The following is a 26,450-nucleotide window of genomic DNA, read 5'->3' as shown; positions in this document are numbered from 1 at the left end:
GACACAATTATACAATTGAACCAATGCCAACTTCTGGTTTATCTACTGTACTACATCGCTATGTAACCGTTGGGGTAAACTAGGTAAAGGGCATGGGATCTCTCTGTACTGTCTTTGCAGCTTCCTATGAATAATATGTATTATTTCAAGACAAAAATTTTAAAAAGTCGGTTGAATAGCTCAATCACACCTCAATCTACTTTAAATTAAGAATGGTAAAACAATACCCACAAAAGGGCTTTTGATTATAATTTAGTTTTTCCAAATAGAAATCTAACTTAAGTTGTTGAATTCTTCTCTGCCCACACCTGCTCTAAACACAGATAAGTATGCACTTAAGCTGAGCTGTCGCTCTCATCACATGCACCTCACAAATTTGGATGAGAACATTCTGATTTAAAATGTCCGATGCTTCACATCAGTGAGCGAGGCAAGAGAAAGCAAATAATGTCAATGAAAGAGTATTATATATTTTGCTTAGTCATGTCAGGAATGGACTAAAACAATAAATAATTCCGTTTCCAAGATATATAACCACATGAAAGTTATTAGGGTGGTCTCATCCTTAATTAGGATGACTAGCCATCCAGCTTAAAGGCTATCGATTACCATATTTTAGGCAATCTCTATCTTGATTTTTAAAAACTACTTAGCATGGAAAAATATTAAGACTTCAGAGATTCTGCTATGGCAATGAGAAAAGCAGTCAAACTGAGTTTCCAGGGGCAGCAGTGCTAACTGTGGTACAATCATAGCAGCAGCAGGCCTGCAGAGTTCTGTGTCAGGACTTTTGGCTGCTGCCCATTCTCCCTTATTCCTCCTAATTTTCCAAGCTTGGTTCTTAACCTTCCTAGCTATTGAAAACTATCCACTATCCTTTCATTCAATTTTTTATGCTCTGATCAACCACACCCTGTTTCTGTTGTCTGAAACTAAGAACCCTACAAAGTACTTCAATGTGTCCAGGTGATTTCAATGTATAGTCAGCGTTGAGAAGCTCTGATTTAAGGCAATGGTACTGAAATTGTGGTCCACATTCTATCTAGTCACCTAGAGCATTTAAAATGCACATTATGAGCTCCACTTACTGAATCAGACTCTCTAGATGGAAGGCACACAAATGTACATTTTAGCCACCCTAGTGATTCTTATGCACGGTAAAGTTGAAAAACATCAAATTAAGGCCTTTGGTAAAGGCAGTGAAAATAGTCTTACTATAAAAAGCTGATACAAATAAGTTGTTAAAGAACATTCATTTTAGACAAGTATCACTAGAAACAGAATTTAAACAAATTAAGTCACCACAAATCTGATTGTTAAAAACAAATTAGCAAGAAAGGGAGAAGACTATTTTGAAATTAGGTAACAAATTAATTAGTAACAGAAAGACAAAAAAGATAAGTTCTCACTAAAATAATTTCCAAAGGCAAAACTTACCTTCCCTCCGGCTTGACCCCGTACTGCAAAACAAAATAACGTCGACTCTTCTGCATTTCCTTCCATCTTAAACTGTGCGAAGCTAGCCGCATGTCCTTCAATGGGCTGAGACACTTTCCTATCTACAGAATATAACTGCATAGCTCCTACCACACGATTTTGCTACAAAAGATCAAGCAGAGTAAAGTTTGGGGACCCAGTAACTCCCAGATTCAACAACTACTGAAATAACTAGAATGCTTTATCATCTTTACAAGGATTTACAATTCCTTGTTAGTCTCTCAATGTAGATTTGATACCTCTCAATTTAAAATTTAGCTGCAAACACTCTCTTATTAAAGCGTAACATGAATGTTTAAAATGTGCCTCATATACAACCATCTCTTTACACTATCTTTTAAAAAAGAAAGATATAAGAGTACTCATTCTGCAGTAAATAGCCACAATAAATTCTAAATCATTCATACAGGAACTCATTATCTACTCAACCTGCAAATAAGACCTAAAAACACCTTGGTAAGAGTACTCTGAACTGTATGTTAGTATAAAGGCATTAAGCCAGCAACCTCTATTTCCTAAAAACAAAAAAAAAAAAAGGAAGGAAAAAAACCAGTCTTCCAAAATAAATCAGATTTGCAAAGATAACCTAATTTCAAAATAAACTGCATTCTGAGCCCATTAATTCTCTAAACCTTTTCTTTATTAAGAACTAGAAAAATGTTACCTGTGCAGATATGCCAGTCAGAAGTAACCACTTTTGCTTTGCATCAGTACGATAATTGATAATCTGGCACCCTGCAAGGCTAGAATGGCGATCAAACATTTTCACTGGCTGAGACTCTCCTTCCATACTCCAATGATAAACTGCATTATCCGTAACAAGAGCAACCGTATTCAAAGAGATCCATTTCCAGAAGGTGACATCATCGGTCATGGTATGGGCCTTCATTTTACTTTTCATTTCAATGTTAAATATCTGAAGAGTTTTCCCAGCTAAAAACAAAATAAGAATTATGAATCACTAAGAAAGTAAAGTTCAGGATAAATTAATATCTAGCTAGACTAGACTCTGCAGCAAAATCTGTAACTTCCAAACAAAATGGTTCTATCATGAGACTAATAACCAAATACAGAAGTCACACTGACAGACTAGCAACCATTGAAGAGATAGCTGAAACTGAGCAGTCTACACCTAACTGTGAAGCAAAAACTCTATCACCTCTAATCAAGACATTTTAAACAGACAGTATGACTTCCAAAGAATTCTAAATCTCAACTAAAAATGAGTCTAAAGAACAACTCACTTAACAATGGAAAACAAGTTGTAATCTTCATGCTTAATTAAGAATGCTTACCCATAAACTGAGTTAGTGGTAGGTACACAGAACAAAGCAAATCTGATTCAAGCACATGGGGAAAATGTCTACTTTTTAAAAGGCAGTCATCCCCGCGCCCCCCCCCCCCCACCGCCGCCCCATTCAACTAAATCTCGTGGAAACTTCTTTTTGGAAGAGGATCTACTTCAACTCTACCTTGTACCACTAGCACGTAAGAGAAGTGCATGCTACGTTTAGTTGGTTTAAGATACAAAGGGAAGGTAGGGGTGCTGGAGGAAAGGAGAGGGAGACAAAGGAGGACAGTTTCAGATGTTAATATACTAGAGATAAGAACAAAATTCAAGCTTCATCCAATTAAGACAGCATTTAGTAAAAGAAGGATGAAATTTGCCTTGAATGTTAACAGTTCACTGAGTCAGATGCAAAGGCTTGTACTTATAATTTGAAATCCATCACAGTCCGAAAAGTGATTTGGTTTAAATTACTAGAGGTCAAAAGCCCACGGCTGACACTAGGCTATCTAATTCAGATTAGTCCTTAGAAACTAAGGAAAACTCCATTAGTGAGCCACAGAGAATCTGGCTCCTGAAGAACAAAAATTATAAGATAGTATGGGGGTGGGAGTGGGGGTGGAGAGAGGGATGGGACGGGACACAAAACATATAGCTTTGTACCACGACCCTTCCTAATTACTACATGGGTAAAAACTTCTTCCATAAAATGAAGAATGTTATTCCCATCCCACGCAATATGTAAACCACAACCAGACTTGAACAATTGTGAGAGTTATAGTCCTGTTTATAAAAAGAAACCAAGGGATTTGAAACTGGATTCAGAGGGAAGCAGTATTTGGGAATGACGGACTTTCCTTTGCTGTCTTCCCCAACCCCTAATTACACGTTTTATTCTTTACATGAAAGGGGTTGGCGGGGTGGTTTCGGGAGGAGGGCAAGGGATGACATCTTAACTCTGTAATGTAGACATACAGGCACAAATCTTTTCAATTTATTCTTTTTATAGAACAGGACAGTAACTAATACAATCTAATTTAAGATAACTCACCATCTGCACACATAAGAAAGCATTAAGAAATGTGATAAAATAACAGTAACATTAAAAATAGCAAAGAATTTTGAGAAAATTAAAACGATGGCCTTTTTATAGAGGTGTGAGAGCTGCTAAGCAGTTGAATTTAAATTCTTTAAGGAGGCTGAAGGGAGCTTAATACCTTCAAGTATAATATGTATTGTTTAATGGAAGCAAATAATAGATCACTGCCACAAAACAAGTATCCCAGGTAAAAGCTGGACCATCTTTCCTTGAGATGAGATCAACTCCTATCTTGGATATGTAATGGAGACTTGTTTGGATATGCTTGCCCCCCAACCCTCAGCCAACCAATCTGATCTCCAACCAGAGTTACTACTAAATACAAAGTATAAATCATGTGGGAAAAAAATGTATTTAAAGGTCTATTTAAATACTTCAGCACCTCTAACAAGTCACCCACAAATTCATCAAGAAATTACTAGGAATCTGAACTCTTCCTCCTACAACCAAGAAGAAAAACGACAAAGCAAAAAATAGGCAATTAAATGTGCCTTTCAGATTCAGCCAGTTTGTTACCTAGCCCTCTTTTTTTTTTTTTTTTTTTAAATTTTAACCTGTGAGCCTTTTTTTTTTTTTTTTTTTTTTAATACTTTATTTATTTATTTATTTATTTATTTATGGCTGTGTTGGGTCTCTTAGTTTTCGTGTGAGGGCTTTCTCTAGTTGCGGCAAGTGGGGGCCACTCTTCATCGCGGTGCGGAGGCCGCTCTTCATCGCGGTGCGCGGGCCTTTCACTATCGCGGCCCCTCCCGTTGCGGGGCACAGGCTCCAGACGCGCAGGCTCAGTAGTTGTGGCTCACGGGCCCAGTTGCTCCGTGGCATGTGGGATCTTCCCAGACCAGGGCTCGAACCCGTGTCCCCTGCATTAGCAGGCAGATTCTCAACCACTGCGCCACCAGGGAAGCCCTACCTAGCCCTCTTAAAAACCTGTTTTAAATGGTGAATTACACTCAGTCTACATAGTTCAAAGGAAAAAAATTAACATAGACTCCCAGAGGGTATGAGGTTCCCTTGAACTCTGTTTAGATTGACAGGCTGTACAGTTCCCTGTTGTGACAATTAAAAAGTTAGTCTGAATAAACTCTAACACCGTTGATTCCAAAAATTTAATACCCACCTATACACACACACACTTTTAAAAATGAGTGTAAATTCAAGCCATTTTTAGAACTTGATAATCTAAATGAAACACAAGCCTGAAGCATAAAAAAGGCACAGCATGAAGAGCAAGTTTATCATCACAACAAACTTCTGCAATGTTTAGGTGCTAATATTAGTAAAGTATATTTTATTCCAGAATATGAATCACTAATTTCTTATGTCTTCTGTATATGGAGTTATGTTTTCAGTACAATCTTACCCCACTGTAGGTATAAAATTTAAATTCATTTAATCTAAAACTTAAAATTTTCCAAGTAGATCTTACGAGTAGAAAGTAAGACATCTCACAGAAATATGCCAAATAAAAGTCATGAAAGTAGTTAAAACTCAAATACAGTAACAGCTTTAACTTTGCAGATTTATTTAACCAAAATTAATCAATATGCTAAAAAAACAGATCCTAATTATTGTATTTGAATAAATTATACACAGAAAAGAGTTTTAAGAAAAAAAAAAAAAACCCACAATCTTTTTATACCTTTTAGTGCAATTACTTTGCTGGCTGGATTCATGATGGCGCTGTCTGCTGAAATTGGTCTTCGAATTGGATTACTTGGGTCATTCATATCAATAATTACCACCTGGGCCTGCTCCCCTACTTTCTCTCTAATGCAGATGAATTTGTCGGACTCCATAGTCAGGGTACTGAAGCCGATGTTTGCTGGGTTTATACCCAGGTTCTGGAGCTGAGGGAAAAAAATCAAAAAATATTAATAAATCATATTACAAAGCGAATTAGAAAGACTTGATATTCATGTATTGTTATCATTACAAATCCTCACTTAACCATTATTGCTTCAAGGTCAACAGTGACAACTCCATTGATTCAAGTGAGGCAATTACTATAATGGACCTTCTCTCTTCCAACAAATATGGCATTCGATTGTTTTGTTATAACCTTGTAGTTGTAACTTGAGATGTATAACCCTCCGGTTACAATTAAGAGGCAGAATAAATAGATATAAAGATAAAGGAAATAGCTACATCTGAGAGCTAGCCTTTATGGGTCAAGGGACCTGAGGTAATCCATGTTTCTTGGTTTAAGATCTTTGAACTATTGCATCTGTCCTCTCTAATCCCCTTTAGCAATTAGTAAGTTACTTGTTCATATGCATTGGACTTCAGGAATCTGAAAATTAAATTACAGCATAAAATGAGATTTAAAAATTTCACAGGGTTCTTGGTCTAAAGGAACTTGGATTAGCCAGAGCAGACAAACAATACTTTGCAAAATGTGCCAAAACAAAGATACGAAAGAGAGATCCAGTCAAAGGAGGCCTACAGGCAAGGGAATGAACGTGAATGCTCAACAGAAGGAAGAACAAATGCTAAGGCCTAGAGAGATACAAAAGTGTGGTCTGCTAAGGGAACTGTAAGTACTTTTGTAACATTGGGAACACAGACCATGAAAGGCTTTCGGAGTAGAGAATTAAGGTTATAAACACAAGCAAGGGCTAGACTGATAAGCTAAATGTACCCCAGTAAGAATCCTGAATTTATTCTATAGGTAAAGGAAGCTACTTAAGGATTTTAACAAGGAAAATAATGGAATCAGATTTGCTTTGTGTACTCAGAAGCTATTAAAGTATTTGCTAAGCAAATATATAGGATCTAAAGATGGCAGGTCTTTGAAAACTAGTTAAGTGTGTAAGAACAAAAGGCACTTGTTAAAAGAAGACTTCTACCAGAGTGGGTCATTTCTCTGAGTGACTAAATGTAGTATAATAGACTAAGTACCACTCAAAGGCTATCTGAAGGCTTTCTTAGCTTTGACCAGCCTAGGGTTTTTTTGTTTGTTTTTTTCCTTTCCTCCAATAGATAACAAATTCACATAGAACAAAATCAAACAAAAATTTTAAAGCACAGGAAGAAAAAAAAAAAAAAATCAAGTCTTCCTCCTGCCTTTGTTCCCCAGATAGCCAATTTCCCTTCCCAGAGACCATCACTGTCACTACTCTCTTGTGGACCGGCTGAGCCAAATTAAATATATTTAACTTAAATTCTTTTGTCAAACTCTTCTGCCAATAGTGCTTAACTATAACCAGACCAGGATCTCAAAAAGATACAACATAAGATTAAGAGACTACATTTTACTTTCACTTCCCTCTTATACCTCAATGACTGCAGGCACAACCAATTATGAAGTATAGTTACAGTAACTTAGTCACTGAATACCCGGGCAAGGAGACAAGCAATTGTCTAACTATTAACACAAACATGGTAATAAAGTAGAAGATGAACTAGTTGTACAAGCTCAAGTATATGCTGCAGTGCAAGGCAAATACACAAGCTGTGAGATATGTAACTTATACATGAGTTTGGTTACAACACAACTTTATGAATTATCAATTTTCATTTCTTCCTAACTTTAACTTTTAGTGACTTTTAGTTAAAGAACTAATGGAGGAAGATAAATATACGTGGTCCTCAACAATATATGAAGACACTGTGTGTGGGCTTAAAGGAAGCCTTGCACAAACCAAATTGTTCGTCTAATTTCAAGGGAAGTGGATACATTCGTTTTTCTGAGTAGACCAGTCCTCAGACTCTTAAGCTTAATTGATAGTTACCTTTCCAATAATTAAAAAAATATTCCAGTAGATCCTAGAGCTCCCAGAACTATATACGTAAAAGCAACAAGTTATCTTCTAGACTACTCTGTAAAATAAGAATTCTATGCTTCTAAGTCACTACCAAGCATTCACCTAAGGCAATTTTGAGCCCCAACTGTCACAGCTTAAATCCTACAGTGTCTGAGAAAGTAAAAATAGTGTTAGTCAAACAGTAAAATTAAAAGTAAAACAAGGATGCAAACCACAAACACTACTAATTGAACCCATAAATGATTCGAATAGATTCCTTTTGACCCCTCCACATAAGAGGCAGGTACAAGACAACTGTAAGAGAAGAAAACACTATTAGAAAAGGCAGTAAAGAGGAGGAAAAAAGGTAAGTCAAGAAATATGTTTCCTATTCCCAGGTAGATCTCCAGATAAATGCAGCAAGAAACGCACATGTCAAAATTTAGCACTGACCTTCAGCCTCAGAGCTGTTTTATTTGCAGAAAAGGCAAAGAACTGGTTCAAAGGGGGTGGGGTTCCTGTACTCCTCACAATTTATGTAATCCTTATATTCTTTTCTCATTAAACACATTCTACCAAGAAAGCTATGCATATATATTTTTCATCTTCTCTATCAAGAGTGTACTCCATGTGAAACAAACATACACCCTTTATTTAAAAAACAAAATTAAACAAGAGGTAGATGGCAAATTCTCACCAAGCCACATATTTAAACATTTTAAGGAGCATACTTAAGTAATGCCTGTTTATACAACTAAATAGGAAACTTCCCTTCCTAAAAAGCCTATCCCAGTTGTTAGGATAAGTGACAGAACTTCAAGTGACCTATTCCTATCAGTTAACAGAAAGTTACATTTGTTCCCTTCTCTTCAAATAGTGTCAGTAGGAATTTTTCCTTACTGGTGACACTTTTCAGTGAGAATGCCCAGAAGGCTCACCAACTCTTCCCATATTTTCCTAGGATATATTCAACAGGGAAACATCCCAAAACAGTCACAGGACAGGTCACCATCATTAATCACAATTCTGGGTTAGATGCACTCTTAAAATAGGATCATATAAAAGGGTTACCATACTAGATCACTGTGTCTCGCAATATTCATACAGATTGAAACTTTAAAATACAACATAGGGAATTCCCTGGTGGTCCAGAGGTTAGGACTCCATACTTCCACTGCTGGAGGCCCGGGTTTGATCCCTGGTTAGGGAACTAGGATCCCGCAAGCCACTCAGCGCAGACAAAAAAACCCAAAAAACACCGTAATGTTTTTAAACAGATTTCATTTTCAAAACAGCATATACTAGCCATAAAATATTCTAGTCAATCATAAAGTTCTGATGGTGTGTGAGCTATCTACCACAGAAACTGAATTACAGACTGTGGAAGAAACCACTAATAAATTCAGAGACCGTTTAAGCATCTCCAAACTTGCAGCTATTTACAGAGAATATACAACAATATCAGAATTCTGGCCACATTTTTTTTATCCTCTCAATTGGCAAAGTGTTGCTACTGTTGAAGATGCGGATATTCTATTTTGAGATATACTTGGAAGTTTCTATAATAAAGTGTTTTTTTTTTTTTAACTTCAAATAACTTTTATTTTGCTGTTATAAAATAAGAATATGGAGTCAATAAACTTAGGCCCAAGAAAAGGGATTACTTTTTCTGAATAGTTATTACACGTACATGGCAAATAATTCATACTATACAAAAGGGTATATACACTATGAAAAGTCACCCACTCCATGTTTCCAGTAATACCTCTCTCCCCCCAGCAATGAGATACTTTTCCATCTTAGATATCCTACGCACAGATGAAAGTATGTATTTCCATTCTCCCTTTTAAAAAAAATTAATGGCACATGCACAAAGGCACAAAAACTATCAACTGCTCCCCCTTTAAAGAAAGCCACCCAAACTGTGTAATTTGTTTAGTTTCCAGGCTAGATTTTGGACACTGGTCTGTAAGAGGCAATACTGTAGGACTTGACACCTAAGTCTAGTTCAGATTCCAAAAAATAAGTACAGTTGTCCATCCCTCAGTATCCACTGGGGATTGATTTCAGGACCCCTCGCAGACACCAAAAACCCACAGATGCTGGAAAGTCCTTCATATGGATGGGAAACCACAGATATGGAGGGGAGGGCTGACTGTAAATATTAATAGATTTACTGTTAATCAGCACACCCAAAACTCTGGAGTACCCTGGAATTACATTTTACAAACGATACAAATATGATTCCTTTTCCCTCTCCTCCCCTCCTCACCCCAATTTGGATTAACATGCCAAGAGAAAAAAGTGAGACACTGCATTCTTAGTTTTGAAGTGAAAAATAGTATTTCAGATTCCCCATAATCTAGAGAACACAGAGGGTTCTTCATTCAAGTAGACAATTACTGTACAAATGTATAACTCTGATTATAAACTACAAGTGCTATCCAGAATTCGTTCTGTGGATTCCTCATAAGAGCCAAAATGTCTGGGTTTAGCCCTAGTTTTGCCACATAAATGATCATGGGCGAATCAATTATCTCTGTATATCCATTTTCTCACCTGAAACATGTGAGATGATAGTACATATCACACAATTGTGAGGATTTAATGTGAAGTGCTTTCAGAACAGTGCCTTACACATAGTAAAACTTCAATAGATACTATTAGTACATATAACACATCAGTACTTAGGCCAGCTCAAGGTTAGCTTTTTTTGTATTTGCATTTTATCTGCTTAATACAGCTGTCCTAGAAGTTGGCTGAAATTCTGGGTGTGAATTTCTTTTGATTACTGATAAAAGATTACTGGTCTCTGGGTGCTTAACTTATTAGACACTGAATTTTTGTTTGTTTTTTCTTTCAAGAAAAGGAAATTACTCTTTAAAATTTCCAATTCTGCTCTTTAATTTGCCTAACTAAATTTAGTCCCTGGCGGTCCAGTAGTTAAGACTTCACCTCCCAATGCAGGGCATGCAGGTTCAATCCCTGGTCGGGGAGCTAAGGTCCCACATGCCTCACAGCCAAAAAAACCAAAGCATAAAACAGAAGCAGGGGCTTCCCTGGTGGCGCAGTGGTTAAGAATCCACCTGCCAATGCAGGAGACATGAGTTCGAGCCCTGGTCCGGGAAGATCCCACGTGTCGCGGAGCAACTAAGCCCGTGCACCACAACTACTAAGCCTGCACTCTAGAGCCCACGAGCCACAACTACTGAAGCCCGCGTGCCTTGAGCCCGTGCTCCCAACGAGAAGCCACCAAAATGAGAAGCCCGCGCACCGCAACAAAGAGTAGCCCCCGCTCGCCTCAACTAGAGAAAGCCTGCGTGCAGCAACGAAGACCCAACGCAGCCAAAAATAAAATAAATAAAATAAAATAAATAAATTTATATTAAAAAAGAAGCAATATTGTAACAAATTCAATAAAGACTTTTAAAAATTTATTTAAAAAATAAAGTTAGGTAGAGATCAGAATCTTCAAAATCACATAACATGGAATCATGTAACATATTCATGCTAAGTAACCCTATTTTATTTCAATTCTTATTTTTGGGGGCACCATGGAACAGTATTGCTAAGGCTTTCTAACAAACTTGGTAAATATGTCTCCTACACCTTTGTTTAGGGAGCAAGCGGGGAAAGCTAATGCAAACAATAGGCATAAGGTCAGTATCATAAAAAATTCTTTACTGTAAAGAGCTCAAGGCTAAGAAATAGAAGGTGAAATGGAAAGCAGGCTCAGCATTTCTCCCCTTAGTGTGCAGAATAGTTGAAACTACCTGGTTCAGAGACACATACACTGCCTCTTTCTCTCCCCTCTACTATACCTTTCCAAAACCAAAATTTCCCAACTTTTCCTAATCTGCCCATGCCCCACAATTTCAGATCCATTTATCCAACTAAACCTTAAGCTCCTCAAATAAAAGAACTTTCTTAAAGAATGAAAGCCTCTCCCATCTCTTCTTTTCAATATGCCTAAAATTCTGGAGGCCTAAATATTCTTACACAGAAGGACAACATTCCTTTACTCTATGTATACTGCTAATTACTTTTCAGGACAATTATAGATTAAAAGAGATTTATGAAACCCAGGAGTCCACACTAATATAAATAATATAAATATAAAAGGAAAAGTTGTTTCTTAGAGAAGAAAGCTAACTTAAAAATGGTGAAAGACAGCAGAAACTAACACAACATTGTAAAGCAACTATACCCTAATTTAAAAAAAAAAAAATAGTGAAAGACCAATGGAATTCTTTAAAAGTCAGTATTTTGCAGTCAACACAATAATTGATTTGGGCAACGATCATCAATGGATATTAAATTAATGGATGAAATTTTGAGGAGTAACAGATATTTACAAAGTCTCAAAATGTCTCCCCACAAGATACTTATTACAAAGGGAAAAAGAGATTTATAGTGAAGAAACCTGTTATACATAACCTTCACCAAATGATAAAAGTTAATGTAACTAGCAATGGGTCAAAGTGACAGCATATGCTTCCCAGTGAGATGCATTACAAAGAACACATCACTCCTGTAGTATTCCTGCCAAAAGTATATGACCTATCAGATAAACACAAATTGAGGAACATGCCACAAAATAAGTGATCTGTACTCTTTAAAAATATCTATGTCTTGAAATACAAATAGAGTTCCAGACTAAAGACAACTAAAGAAACAGGACAACTCAATGCAATTCATGATCCTGAATTTTCTTTTGATATAAAGAACATTATTGGAACAACTGATGAAATCTGAATAAAGCCCGAGATAACAGTATTCTGTTAAAGTCAATTTCTTCACCTCGATTTCTGCAGTACGGCTATAGAAGACCATTTTGTTATTCTTATTAAATACACACTAAAGTATGCAGTGGCAAAGCGACATCACATCAGCAAACTACTTTCAAACAGTTCAGTAAAAAATGTACGTAGAGAGGCTAAAGAGGATAAATCAAATGTAAAAAATTATAAGAACTGACACATCTGGGTAAAGTGTATAAAGAATCTTTGTACCATTCTTCAAACTTTTCCATAAATCTCAAACTCTGTATGAATAAAATGTTTCTTACAAGAAACTTAAGAGTCGTAACTGAAAGCAACATGTAGATCTTGCTTGGATCTTGCTTTAAACAAACCAAGTAACATTTGGGGTCAATCTGAATTCGGACTGGTTTTTAGGTACTGAGGAACTGTTAACTATTAGGATGCTATAATGATATCGTGACTGTAAGAAAGTGTCCTTATCTTCTAAAGATGCATGCTGGAATATTTATAAAATGTCATAATAGCCTGAATTTTAAAAAAATGTTTAATTAAAACAAAAAAGCAAATACAGCAAAATATTATTAAAAATCTAGATGATTGGGTATATGCTCTTCCCAGTATTATGAAAACTTGCAAATTTATTATTTTTTGAAGTTTTAAAAAAGGGATGAATCTCTGCTCTTATAGGTTACAGAACTTGAAAATTAAATTGTAATTGTAGGGATTAGACTTTTATTAGGCAATCTACCTATAGGGCAGGAAAGAAGAATACAACTTCAAAAGGTAAAGATGAAAATCAAACCATTCAAAGAGTGACATAATTCCAGAGCAAGAGTTTATGCTCTGTAAAGGAGCTGTATAATGTCTGCCCTATCAGAACTGAGAGGTTTGCTACACTGTCCAGTATGGCAGCCACTGGTCACAGGCAGCTATTTAATTTTGTTCAGTCAGTAAATAAAATTTAAAATTCAGTTCCTCATTCACATCAATCTCATTTCAAGTACTCAACTACCACATGTGACTACTGTATTGGAAGGCACAGAATACAGAACATTTCCATCATTGCACAGTTCTACTGGAGACCACTGTTTTCAGAAGTTTTTCTTGGGAATCCGACAAGGAGAAAGGGAGAACTTCTTTTACATTAAACTCTGGCAAAATATAAAGGATAGTTGGCAAAGAAACACTTTCATCTTATATAAGGATTTCTGACAAGGAGAAGTGGGAAAACTAGAATTTTCAGGTTTCAAAGTCCAGATATCTGGAGGAGGCTTTGGGGAAAAAAAATCTATAAAGTTTAATGGTAGCACAAGTAAGAGCCCAAGGAAGAGCCAACCTCAGTCTCGGTGCCTCTTTCAAGAAATCACTAAACATTCAAATAGCTAAGGCCCAAGTTATAAGGGACTGAGAAGGACTGAGAAGGTGCAGATAATAATAAGATGTAATTCCTTCAGAGAACATGAGAAAAGGAAGGCCCATCTCTGCGCTTGAGAAACTACCACTGCCTCAGTTTCTAAGATGCTCATCAATATCATAATGCTTTTGGGGAAAGAGTATACAACTGTAAGATGAATCCCCAATTTCAACAATGTTAACTGTGAAAGAGATTGTATTAAAATTAAAGAAATATGGTAAAAAAAATTTTTTTTAACTTCAGCAATATTAGATTCAGAAATCTAAGTTACATGCTCTTCAGTTTTTAATGCTTTAAGCTTTGTTTTTTCTTGTCTTGGTTTTGAAACTGTACTTGATTTAGTTGTACATGTGGCAAACAGAAAAGAGAAAGTGTCCATCCCTGTTTGAGGGGGAGCAAGGCATGCCTAGGTGCTGCATAAAAGGTTTAAGTGATTTAACATACAGCAAGCACCTAGAACACTGTGGGGGCACATAAGCACTCTATTTTAGGGATTTCTATCCTTTTACAGTTATTTAGCTCTGGGACTATGGTATCGTGACAAACTGTTCTAAAACAGATTGGCTCTGATGTCATGCTACTAACACTACATAGTCAAATCCAGGGAAGGCCAACTTGCTTTTTTCAAAATTCTTGTTACTAAAGACAGCTAGCAAAGCCTTCTTATATCAAGAAATCAGGAAACCCACTGATGGTGAGTCATTATCTTAGTAGAATACATTAGTGATCAAACTATGAAAATATTGTTAAAGGAACCGAATGGACTCTCTCTCTCTCTCTCTCTATATATATATATATTTAATCCAATAGTATACATGTATTAAAAAGGGTAGAGGGACTTCCCTGGCGGTCCAGTGGTTGGGACTCCAAGCTTCCACTGCAGGGGGTGCGGGTTCGATCCATGGTCGGGGAACTAGGATCCCGCAGGCTACACTGTGCAGCCAAAAGTTAAAAAATTAAAATAATAAAATAAAAAGGGTAGAAAATCCTGGCATATGACAATTCAACCAAGGAAAACCAGACTACTTTTTCAATGCCCAGTTCTCTGACTGGCTAAAGATGATACTCTCCATCAGCACGTCTGTCTCAGCAATCAATCACAATTGTGTCTGTGCCTACAAATATCACATTATTCAAGGAGTAATAAGTTTGCTTTGAGCCTACTAATTTCAACCAGTGCTTATTACATTTGATCAGATAGGAACACTCATTGGAAACAGGCTTATTTATAAGCACACCCGGTAAGTATGCTTCCTAATGAATGACTAGTAGACTCAGAACAGAACTCATTTACCAGCTGAATCAGCTGAAATCAAAATACATTAAAATTTGTGTTTATGACAGCATTATTAAGGATTATGTTTCACAATTAGTGCTTGGCTTTACACTTTCCAGTTCCTTCCTCCTTGTTTCATCTGAATAGTTAGAATGTAAAGGAAGCATATACAGCTACTGTATTTCAGACTAGGCAATTCTGTGCTGTGCTCTATGTATAATCCTATTTCAGTTACCTTTTCTGTAAATGAATATTGTATCTTGATAAAGACTTAAGTGTTACTGCTACAGAGTTAAGAGGTCAACAATTTTCGAGTCCTGCTGATACCTGGATGTCACCCAATACAGATATTTTTAGGTGCTTGAAGATGTGGTTAACTTCCTATCCCAAGGATATCACTCAGCATAACTTCCTTTAAAAGTTCCAAAAAAAAAAAAAAAAAAAAAAAAAAAGTTCCAAAACATCCTCTACCTTCACTAGTATTAATCACAGTGAAGAAAATGCTGACAATAGTAACTTCATTGAGCCCTTCCAGGAAACTAGCAGAATGTCAAATAAAAACTGCAGTTTCTGTCTTCTACAGGAAATAAATTAAAATGCTGAAAGTGCAGCATTCCTTTAATTCTTTCATCAACAGTATACCAGCCATTATTTTCTATGCGCTCCACACATTTTAAACAACAAATAAAAATGCCCTTGTGGACCCCACACTTAAACATATAGATTTATTTCTACTCCATTTTAGTCTTTGAGGTAATCATTCTCAGGAGAATTTGTTTACTCTGGTCACTCCATATTGTTAAGTAATACATTCAGGAAGGAACCACAGTTGGAGACAGGAACTATAAGACTACTAGCTTTGGTAAACTATCAAGAGACTCAAAGAATTTTTCCTACTTGTAGCCAACTACTAACTGGAAAATTAAAAATCTTTAAATGTGACTCGTTCTTTAAAAATAATAATCCAATAATTTGATGAAATGTCACATATCAATTCTGACCAAGCTGCAGGGAAATACAGGGAAGTTTTTACACCGCAAACCTTGCAGATAGGTATGACCCCCCAAGGTTATGCCCTTTCCTGTATAAATGCCGTTCAGCTGGCACAAAACAACTGAATGCTACCCAAGCTATGACTGGTTATGGAAATGCAACCGAAAGCAGGACACACAATTTAAGGGAGGGCAGAGCTACAAAGATTGGGAGAGAACACATGGAAGTAAAAACACCAAATAGGGTATTCATTTTCCCAAGTAGACTATTCCCTGGTCATCCAAAAAAACTTTTGATAACTGCTGGAGAGAATGTGGAAATACTGGAACTCTCATATACTGCTGGTGGGGATGTAAGGTGGTGTAGCTGCTCAAAAAGTTAAAAAGTTAAAATATAGAGTTACCATATGACCCAACAATTCCACTCCTCGGTATATATCCAAAAGAACTAAAAATAGGTATTCAAACAAAAACCTGTACATTAATGTTCTCAGCAGCACTATTCACAATAGCCAACAGGTGGAAAGAATCCAAATGTTCATCGATCGAAGAAAGGACAAATAAAATGTGGTATATCCATTCAATGGAGTATTATTCAGCCATAAATGAATGAAGTACTGATACATACTACATGGATAAACCTCAAACAGTATGCTTAGTGAAGGAAATTAGACACAAAAGGTCACACATTGTATGATTCCATTTATAGGAATAGATAAATTCATAGAGACAGAAAGCATATTAGTCGTTGCTGGGGGATGGGAGGAGGGAGGAAGGAGACTGCTTAATGGATATGGAGTTTCCTTTTGGGGTAATGAAACGTTTTGGAACTAGATACAGGTGATGGTTGCAAAACACTGTGAACGTACTATATACCACTATATTGTTCACTTTAAAATGGTTAATTTTAATTTTAGATATGCTTAATATATAATTCATGTAGTCATTTGACAGTTTATATAGACATTTAAAATTATAAAATAATTAACTCGGAAATGTTTTTCTACTCTTCATATTTCAGAAACCATTTTAAACTCTTCATGCGCATTTTTTACATCAGTGTCTTCATTAGCAGTGGAAAGTCATCTGCATTCCATCAAAGTGTTTTTTAAAAATTCATTATGGTACCATCATAGGAAATTTATAACATGCCTCAAATCTCTATTTCTGTATTAGGAGAGTTGTTTTTACACTTGTTTTTGGATTACAATCTCCAGAAACACCTCCCTAATGGACTGGTTTTTGAGTGAAATTTAAAATGTTTGCTTACAACATCCAACAGTTGTAATTGTGAAGCCATACAGAGAGGAATAATTATTAGGTGTGTTAAATTTACCTCTTACCAATCCAGCTGATTTCAAGTCCGTGGTAGCCTTCCCTGAACAGTGTTGTAGTATTCAATTCAAACAGAAGCAACTGTAAAGGACTCAGTAATACAGACACACTTGGTAAGACTTTTCATATAAGGAAACTCTTTCCTGCAGAATATTTTATGGTTAAAAAAAAGACACCTGCCTTAGATTTGCACAGTTCAATAGAAAAGAATGTAAAGTACTGTACAGAGTTGGGAAAGAGATGGATTTTGTAAACCATGTTCTCCCTATAGGTTTTCTTCCCTAATTATTAATCCTCAAATAATGAGATCTACCCAAAGTTAGTTTTTTGCCAAGCTGAGCATATGTGGATAGTCTTTGGCTTCCCTCTGTCCACTTTAGTGGTTTTTAAGTCCTCTTTCTCAGATGAGCAGCTGGTCAGAAATAGATGAAGGCAACTCTCAACCCAATTCTCATTTTTCATCTACCATGATTCCCAGTTTCAACAGACGGGGGTCATTAAACACTGCAATCACCTTCCCTACTTCAGAAATGGACTGGATGTAGAAAATGAGAAGGAGGAGAGAGTCTGGTGTAACTCCAAGATCTTGTCTTCAATAACTGGGTAGATGGGTAATTTTTTCCTTGAGCATAGCATATATGTTCAACTCAACTGGATAGAGACTCCCCTCCAGCATAGGGGCTAAGGATTAATATTTGGGTGTCTGTATGGGCTAAGTATCATGATATAAATACAACCACATACTATAGGCTAACTTTACAACTGCCAGCAAGTATTGTCTTAAATATTTAATAAAAGAGGAAGTTGAGAAAAGCTAAAAAGATAGAGCTCGGATTAAACATGTGAAACAGTTTCCACAACGGTATATTGCAGAATTTAAATTTTTTAACGTGACCATATGGTTTTAATGGACCCAGTTCCTATTCTTTCAAAAATAAGCTTTAAAATCTGCCGTACTTCAGGGGACTTCCCTGGTGGTCCAGCAGTTAAGACTCCGCGCTTCCAGTGCAGGGGGCACAGGTTCGATCCTGGTTGGGGAACTAAGATCCCGCATGCTGCACGCCGCGGCCAAATAAATAAATAATAAAATCTGCTGTACTTCAGAACTTAAAGAAAGGTCCTTATTTATCTAATGATTCAGAAAAGGAAGTACTAGTATTACTGGCAGTTCTGTCTCCAAAGCACAATCCTACAAATGTGTAACCATTTTCCCCTCTACGGTTATGCTATTCAAAGTGAGCAAGCATGTTCTACTGCCACTTTTCCCGTCCTCCCTCCCCAAGCATAACAGTCTTCCTTGAGTTCTATTCAAGTTTTACATTAGAATAAACACAAAAACATAAATAATACAGTAAAATAGAAAGCAGAAGTTTCCTGCTTTCACAAGTGGCTTCAGACTGGAACATATTCACTCTCTTGTCACTAAGGAAAAGTCTAAGAGAAATTTGAGAAGTTCAGCCTTATGACAGGGATATAGATAATCTTCGTTATTACAAGTTAACCTGATTCCAATCATTCTGCACAATTTTTTAGTGGGAACTTGGATAAAGCCCTTTAAAAAACATCATCTCAATACCCGTTTAAGGCACAGAAAATCAGATGTTGGTTCACTGGCCCCCAATTTTCTCATAATATAAAAACTACTGACCTAAAAACATACTAGTAGAATATATACGTCAAAGACCACCACAGCATACGTACAAATTATACAGATCATTCACCAAATGAGGCAATGTGCCACAATGAAAGAAGAGCAAATATTACCACCCACTCACTAGCTGTGTGACTCTACAGGTTAACTGCTATGAACTTCAGTTTCCCCATCTGCAAAATAAGGCTAACCCTACCTACCTGAAGGGATGTTCTTGCCAATCAAATGAGATCACAAACATAAAAGATTTAGCAGAGGTCTTGGCACACAGTAGGTGCTCAAATAGCTATAATGGTCAATTTATTTTGATCTTGTAGATTTCAGGACAATTAGGATTTGATGAATAGTTATTCCCTATGAACTAGGATAAACTATCATAAATTATGTAAACTATCTTAAATTACGTCTTTCATAACACGAAAGAACAGACACAAAAATCTGAGTCTGACAGATGGGTTTTGCATAATACATTCAGATCCAAGCCTCCTGCCACCCCCTGAGTTAAGAGCATTAGCCTCAGGCACTTGGCCAAGAACGGTGGGGGGAAAAAAAAAAAAAGATACCTAAGAGCTGGAAACTTTGCTACGGCTTACAATTTGATTTTATGAAATAGCTTTAGCATGGCTATGTAAATAAATTTTAAGAAACAGCCTTGCTCTAATATGAAGGGCTAAAATATCAGCTATGAACTCACTTCCTATCTAAGTGAGAACATACACTTCTGCAGTACCATCTTATAGGACATATAAATAACTAACAAAGGCCTGACTGGCATTCCAGGTGGGTATTTTATCAGATGTGGTTTATCAGGAGTCTGACCAAGGAACATTAATTAAAGATGTACCAATGGCACATGTGAGCACTCATGGGATATTATAAAAGATTAATTAGAATTTTTCCTTCCTTTTGGGCAGTTTCAGAGCAGAATCAATTTTGTGTCATATGAATATTTGTATTAAATCCTGCACAATATCAAACATTCAATAACATCCATGGTTACAATTATGTGTGGACAGCCTCTGCCAACTAATCAATGCAAGCACAAATGCAAGCTGCAGTCAGTTTTGTTCACCACCTTGTCCCTAGTGTAACATAATTGTTGGTATATAGTAAATATTCAAATCTCAAGTGAGTACCAAATATTTATAAACCATAAAAATCTAGGTCTTAAATCTGCAAAATAAAATGTTGTCACTGGTTAAGAGATACCTGAATAAAATATACTGGACAAAAATTATATAGCTAACAATTAATACCCTTCAAGTGCTACACCAAGTACTTTCACATACATGATCTCAGACCTTCATGGTAACTTTGTGAGGTAGTACACATATTTTACAGAGAAAAAGGAGCAAGAGGTTAGTCTTAACCTGCCTTCTCCAATACTGTAGCGACATTTCACAAGCCACATGTGGTTCTGAGAACTTCAAATGTGGCTACTCTGACTGAATTTTCAAGTTTAAGTTAATTAAAATTAAATAGTAACTGATAATTGAGTCAATTATGGAAAACTTAGGTTTGGAACAACCTACATATGCAAACCTGCTTTTCCAACTGTAAATTTTATGAAAGCTAAATACAGGTCAAATATATCCAATGAAAATAGGGTCTGAATTGAGATGTGCTCTAAGTGTAAAATACATAGCAGATTTTGAAAATTCAGTACCCCCCCAAAAAGGAATGTAAAATATCTCATCTGAAAAGTTTATATTGGTTGCATGTTGAAATTATAACATTTGGGTACACTGAGTTAAATGCGACATTAATTTCACCTGTTTTTTACTTTTAATATGGCCACTGGAAAATGTAAAATTACAGATGTGGCTCATATTTTTCTACTGGATGGAACTGGTCTCAACAACCTCCAAACCCCTGATCTGTCTACTATACCGCATCATTAACCACACGTTAAACCGGAAGAGAAGTCACCTTCTCAGGGCAAAGTCCAACAGATAAAAAAGCACACTAGGATACTGATAACTTCTCCTCTTAAGGCCACTCATTGTTTTTCTTCAAAATATTTAGTGTCAGAAGACCTAGGTTCAAATCCCACTTTGACAGGTTCCCTCGGGCACTAGTTTGAGTCTCACTTTCTCCTACTGTTTAAGAAGGATGTCTGGGGGAATTAGGTGAAGACCTGGACGCACCCAGCCACATTCATAGGACACAACAGACTCTCACAAGAAAGGAAGTCTGCTGCTCCTTCCATTCACTAGTCACTGTTCGTCATCACTTCCCAAAAGAGAGAGTAGTCAACCAACACTTTCTATTAATGAATGTTTTAATTTTAGGTAACAAAATGTTCTAAACATATAAATATGGGTGGCCAGATAAATCTTCACTCTTACAAAGCACATCAGAATGGCCTGTAATTGTGCAGTCCAATGTCGTAGTCAATAGCTTCATGTAGCTATTTACATTTACATTAATTGAAAAGAAATAAAAGTAAAAATTTAGTCCCTCAGTCACAATAACCACATTTCAAGTGCTCAATATGCCTATGTAGCTAGTATAAATTTTCATCATGGAAGAAAGTTCTATTGGATAGTAACTCTCAAAAGGCAAAAGCCACGCAGTAACAATGACAGAAAAACATCCTGTTAAATATAATTCAAATATCATTAAGTTAAGGTTCCTGAAATCATGTATTTCACTGCACACCAAAATGAAAATGATTGTGATTCTACACACACAGTTTCATGCCTTAAATTATTTCCTAAACAGAGTGAAAGCACATTCACTAGACTTAGCCATACCCCTTTAAGTTGAGTAAATTGACCATTAGGAAAATTCTGAAAACCTTGATACATCTTAAACTTGGAAGCTATTCCTAAAGTAGACTGCCACATAATTCCAAGCAGTATGCCTCTTCCAGGCAGTACGGTTAAGCATATAACATATCCCAGTAATACTCAGCCTTGCTTTCTCTTTGCAAATTAAAATAATCATAGCAAGAACCCCTACCATTGAATTCACAACACATTTATGGATCAAAGGGAAAAGAACAGGGTTGGGAGATTTTTAATTGCATACCCGAAGAACCTGGGAATACAGAAGAATATGTCAATTGGCATAAAGATACTTAATGAGCCAAGAAATCAGAGTTGCAGGCAACACTACAGGTAGCCTAGGATTTTTTTCAGAACCTGCAATCCTAGCAAAATCTTGCTCAAATAGGCACTCATCTGTTCACTGCTATCAGCCTAAACATCCTAAAAAAGAAAAAAAAAACTCCTTTACAACTTAAAATATTAAGCTTCATTTGATGTAGTTCTGAGTCCTTGATGACAGACCCTTCAGTTGGCCAAAGTAGTTCCATGGTATAAAAATAAATTCATTTACAGTTCACCCTTCGAAGATTTCACAGGTTAACTCTACACGCAAGTTCCTCAATTCTTGTTCCCAATTTTTATCCTAAGTGTTTCAGAAAGTTTTCTGCTACTTAGCAAACTGGCAGGGGCTGAGAGGTCAAAGACCTAAGATGCCAATTAAAATAATCCTTATTAATTTTTACACAGCAAGGGATAAAAATGAAAAGTCAGGAATTATATTATCCTGGAAGAGGTTGGTGATTGGGGCTCTGCACAATAAATAATCATTATCAGCTTGAGTACACAGCCACCAAAGCAAGCTTAAACTTAGTCATGGCATATATACTACTCCAAAAAGTGAATGACTGAATTCGTCAAGTTTATTCGCAAAGTTACTTTATACTCAACTCTTCAAAGTATTTGAGAAGGAAATGGCTTCACTCAAGTGTTTGCAAAAACTCTGAACCACTTAGAAATCAGACCCATATTAAATCTGTCTTCAATCAGTGACATGGTTGGAGTCCAGTCTTTGGGATTATTCAACAATCTTGTCTCCTCATTAATAGAAATGCAAAACTATTGCTCAAACCACCACCAGTCAAGAAACAAGATTTACTAGTGGGCTATACCTGTTTTGTAAAGAAAACAGCAACTATAACTGCTTTTCTTGTGTATGATTTTACATACTTCTGTCTGCAGGAAGATTATATTCCAGAAGCACTTTAGTGTGAGGACAAGGTTGTGTTTTCCCCTCACACTCAAAAACATCATTTTCCTAACACTCCACATTCAACAGAAGTAACCACAGCAATACAAATTTGGATGGAGCATAAACAAAAACTTCTGTGCCCATTCGGTCACAATGTTTTTTAACCTTTTGTAAAATAGTGTTCTATTACATCAGATGAGTTATCTGAAAACCAAAAATGACTGAATAAAGTACATTACTTAACTCATTTTTTGAGTAAAGATTTATAATTCATTACATTTCAAGACAAAGAAGTCTTGCTGATGCAAGCAAAGGTGATACCTGTAAAAAAAATGAAATCATGTTGATAGCCAGAATATTAAACCTTTTAATTAACATTTATTTATTGTTATAACAATGGCAGAAAGTAAACAGCCTTCAATGGTAAAGTGTCCAAGAGGCCACTAATATTAGTGTCATGTCAAACCACTGGCATCTCTTATCATTACGAATTAGTCCTTCAAATGACTGAGCTGAGACAGACCTCTTTAAGGAGGTAATTAGAAAGAAAGCATACTTTATGAATAAATTATTTCAGTCAAAGTAAAACCAGGATTGGTGAACCAGGAAAATCAGAAGCTTAGAAGAGACTTAATTCAGTCAAGCCCTCCAATGATCACCTGCCTGGACCCGCTATGGGCAAGCTGCCAGATAAGACAGTCTGTTGCCTACAGGATAATGCACCATGGGGAAGAACTCTAGAATCTACTAAAGAAAACCAATTACAGACGAAATAACCTTGCATATCTCAGGGCAGGTGTGCTCTATCCCCAGGGGTCGTTCAATTCCATGCAATCCTGAGGGAAGTACTCACGCCAAGCCAACTAGCTGCTAGACTCCAGCAGACCCCAAGATAACCTCTGAACAACTCTTTTCTCCCTTCTAGAACCGAAGAGGGGATAAAAGCCGCACCATTCCCAGAGACATCAAGAAAGTGAAAAAAGGCGAATCCCCTTAGGAACCTTGACCCCACGCACTCTGAAATTGACACCGCCCTGAGAAATACTTTCCCCTATTCTATCCTCGTTCTTTTCCTTCAGTGAGCTTCCCTGTTCCTACTGCCTCGGGGAAGGCAAGAGAGGAGCCACTGCCGTTCTCCGCATGCCCGGGGAAGGTGCCTTTCCCGTTGAGAACCGCAGAGGGAGGAAGAAAAAAGGTTGCCTCTCCCCAACCCACCCGCGCCACAACTCCCGGGTGCAGACACGATGGGGTAAAGGGAAGAGAGCAATGAGAGGTGACAGCCTGCGCTGGCCTAGGGGAAGAGAATTCTTGCTCCGGGAGAACCCCCCCACCCCGCCCCGCAACGTACCCAAATGAATGAACTGAATAAAACCGGGGGTGGAAGGGTTATTATGCGCAGTTCTTGCCATCCAGGAAGCGAAGACAGAGAGGCCTTCAAACCCAGGTATGGCCTCACTGCCCTATGCACCCCGACTCGCTTCCTTTCCACCCAAGCCCCACATCATTTAACCCTTCAAGCTTTCCAAGATAGTGCCCCATCCTCCATCTACCCCAGGAACCGATACCACCACCACCACCACCACCACCCCCCACCCCGATTCGCCTCTTTCTGCTTGGGCTCAGACTCCAGCTTCTTCCTTCCTACCTCCCTCTCTCCACAGCCCTCACTAGCTCGGGCCCACCGCACCTGAAGATGCTCCTGAAAACGAATTGGCAGAATCTGGGCCATGGCGCTGTCGGGGGTGTATGGTCTCCTCCTGTCACTGGGGCTGCGGGGCAGTGGCTGCCCGGGCTCTCCAAGGGAGAGGAGGAGAAGGGGGAGGGGGGAGGCTGGGCTCAGCAGGAGAGTCTCCGGGGACGCAGGAAACTGGCAGGCAGACGAAAGAACTCAGGTCGGGGGCGGAGGCTCCAGGGTCCGCGAGAGCCGCAATGGCGGAACCGGGCGCAGCGCAGACTCCGGAAACGGCTGAGCCCTGCGGAAGGATCCTGGCGACAGAACTCCGCCCAGGTCACCTCACCCCCTCCGCCTTATGTACTCCTCCACGGAGTGCCGCGGTGCATCGGAGCGCAGGAATTCGGGGCGCGGGGCGCAGGGCGCTGAAGGCCTCGCTTACTGCTGCGACAGGGAGATAAATAGAGGAATCGGAGGGACTACTTTTTGTCTCATCACTTTCCCCAGCCGCCTGCTTTTCCCTCCCCCCCCCTTTTTTTTCGCATTTTGCCACATCATGCGACTAGGGGCGACCAACGTCATTTCCGTGGGCGCTTTAGGTCCCACCCACGTACTTCCGGGTGCACGTGACGCTGGTCAGGAAAGGTCTGCTAATTGCTGCCGGAATGCAGAGCGAGTTCTAGGGAAGTGCGGCGTCTCCTGGGAATGAGGTGGCTGTTGGGCCGCCTTGAGGAATGGCGGTGCTGCTCTCTTTCCCAGTGGGCCCTGCCTATTTAAACGTAGTCCCTTACGAAGAGGACGTGGCGTGGGCAGATGGGCCCAACCTCCCGCCCTCTCCGTGACTCAGGGAAACGGCCCCCCTGCAGAGCGCTCTCGGCAGCCGGCTGCAGCGCTCCTCCCCCGCCTAGTCTCATGTGGTGGGTGGTTTGTTACATCCCAGGGAGGGGGGCACTGAAACACTGAAATGGGGCTTAAAAATCCTGTCTGCCCTTACGCACGCCCTTCTGACGGTTGGAGAAGCTGACGCTTAGGTTCTAACAGAACTAGTAGTCTCTTGGGACGTTAAACAATTGACTCAAAGGGCAGTGAAGGCTATTTATGAGGTATCTCAAACTGGCCTTGTGATAGCCTTTCTTAACGTTTCTGCGGACATTTTGGCGGACGTATATATGGGTCTAGCTGAGTAATAAATTTGGTGAAGAATTTGAGTGTCATAAATACGCTAAAGAATTGGACTAAAATTGTAGCAGGAGGGTTTTTTTTTCCAGCCATATCAAATAATTAATGAGCCTCAAAGATTTAGATAATTAGGTTAAAGATGGTTTGTAAAACCTTAAGGTGTTTCCTCGGTGTGGCTAAGGTCACTCTTGGAGAAAGGGATTAACTATTAGCGGTGTATTTCAGTGGGACCGCCTCAACAGTGTAAACTAGGAGTGTTTGGGAATGCAAGCGCTTCAAAGCTGGGGCATCGTGTCTTGTAACAGCATTAAAGTATCTGCGGTATTCATTATCGATTAATAACCTTCCCAGTACTTTATTGCTAAAGTATAAGCTGTAATAATATTTCATAATAGCACAAATAAAGCATAAAAGAATTTCATTCCGTGCTTTTCATCTTAAAGAGGTGTGATTGCTTTTCCAGAAAGATCCTGAGGAAGAATTCAAGTACACTTTATTTTTAGTAACCTTTTCAGTTAAAC

The 26,450-nt window shown here is 38.0% G+C and overlaps 1 protein-coding gene across 3 annotated transcripts in view; it reads right to left on the bottom strand.

Annotated features, from left to right (window-relative positions):
- CLTC (clathrin heavy chain) overlaps positions 1–25,236 on the bottom strand; it is a 67,682-nt gene extending 42,446 nt beyond the window's left edge. The window contains exons 1-4 of one of the 3 annotated variants that reach the window (XM_059906495.1): positions 24,766–25,236; positions 5,524–5,731; positions 2,162–2,430; positions 1,438–1,599 (exon numbers count right to left, since the gene is read on the bottom strand). In XM_059906495.1, the coding sequence (XP_059762478.1) occupies positions 1,438–1,599; positions 2,162–2,430; positions 5,524–5,731; positions 24,766–24,807 (681 nt within the window). In that variant the 5' untranslated portion in view covers positions 24,808–25,236. The remainder of the gene's footprint in view (positions 1–1,437; positions 1,600–2,161; positions 2,431–5,523; positions 5,732–24,765) is intronic. The other 2 variants (XM_059906493.1, XM_059906494.1) reach the window with 2 other exon arrangements.
- Between the last annotated feature and the right edge of the window lie 1,214 nt (positions 25,237–26,450).

Source organism: Balaenoptera ricei, chromosome 20 (genome assembly GCF_028023285.1).
Source record: "Balaenoptera ricei isolate mBalRic1 chromosome 20, mBalRic1.hap2, whole genome shotgun sequence".
NCBI classification, from domain to species: domain Eukaryota; kingdom Metazoa; phylum Chordata; class Mammalia; order Artiodactyla; family Balaenopteridae; genus Balaenoptera; species Balaenoptera ricei.
This window is presented reverse-complemented; position numbering and strand designations above follow the sequence as displayed.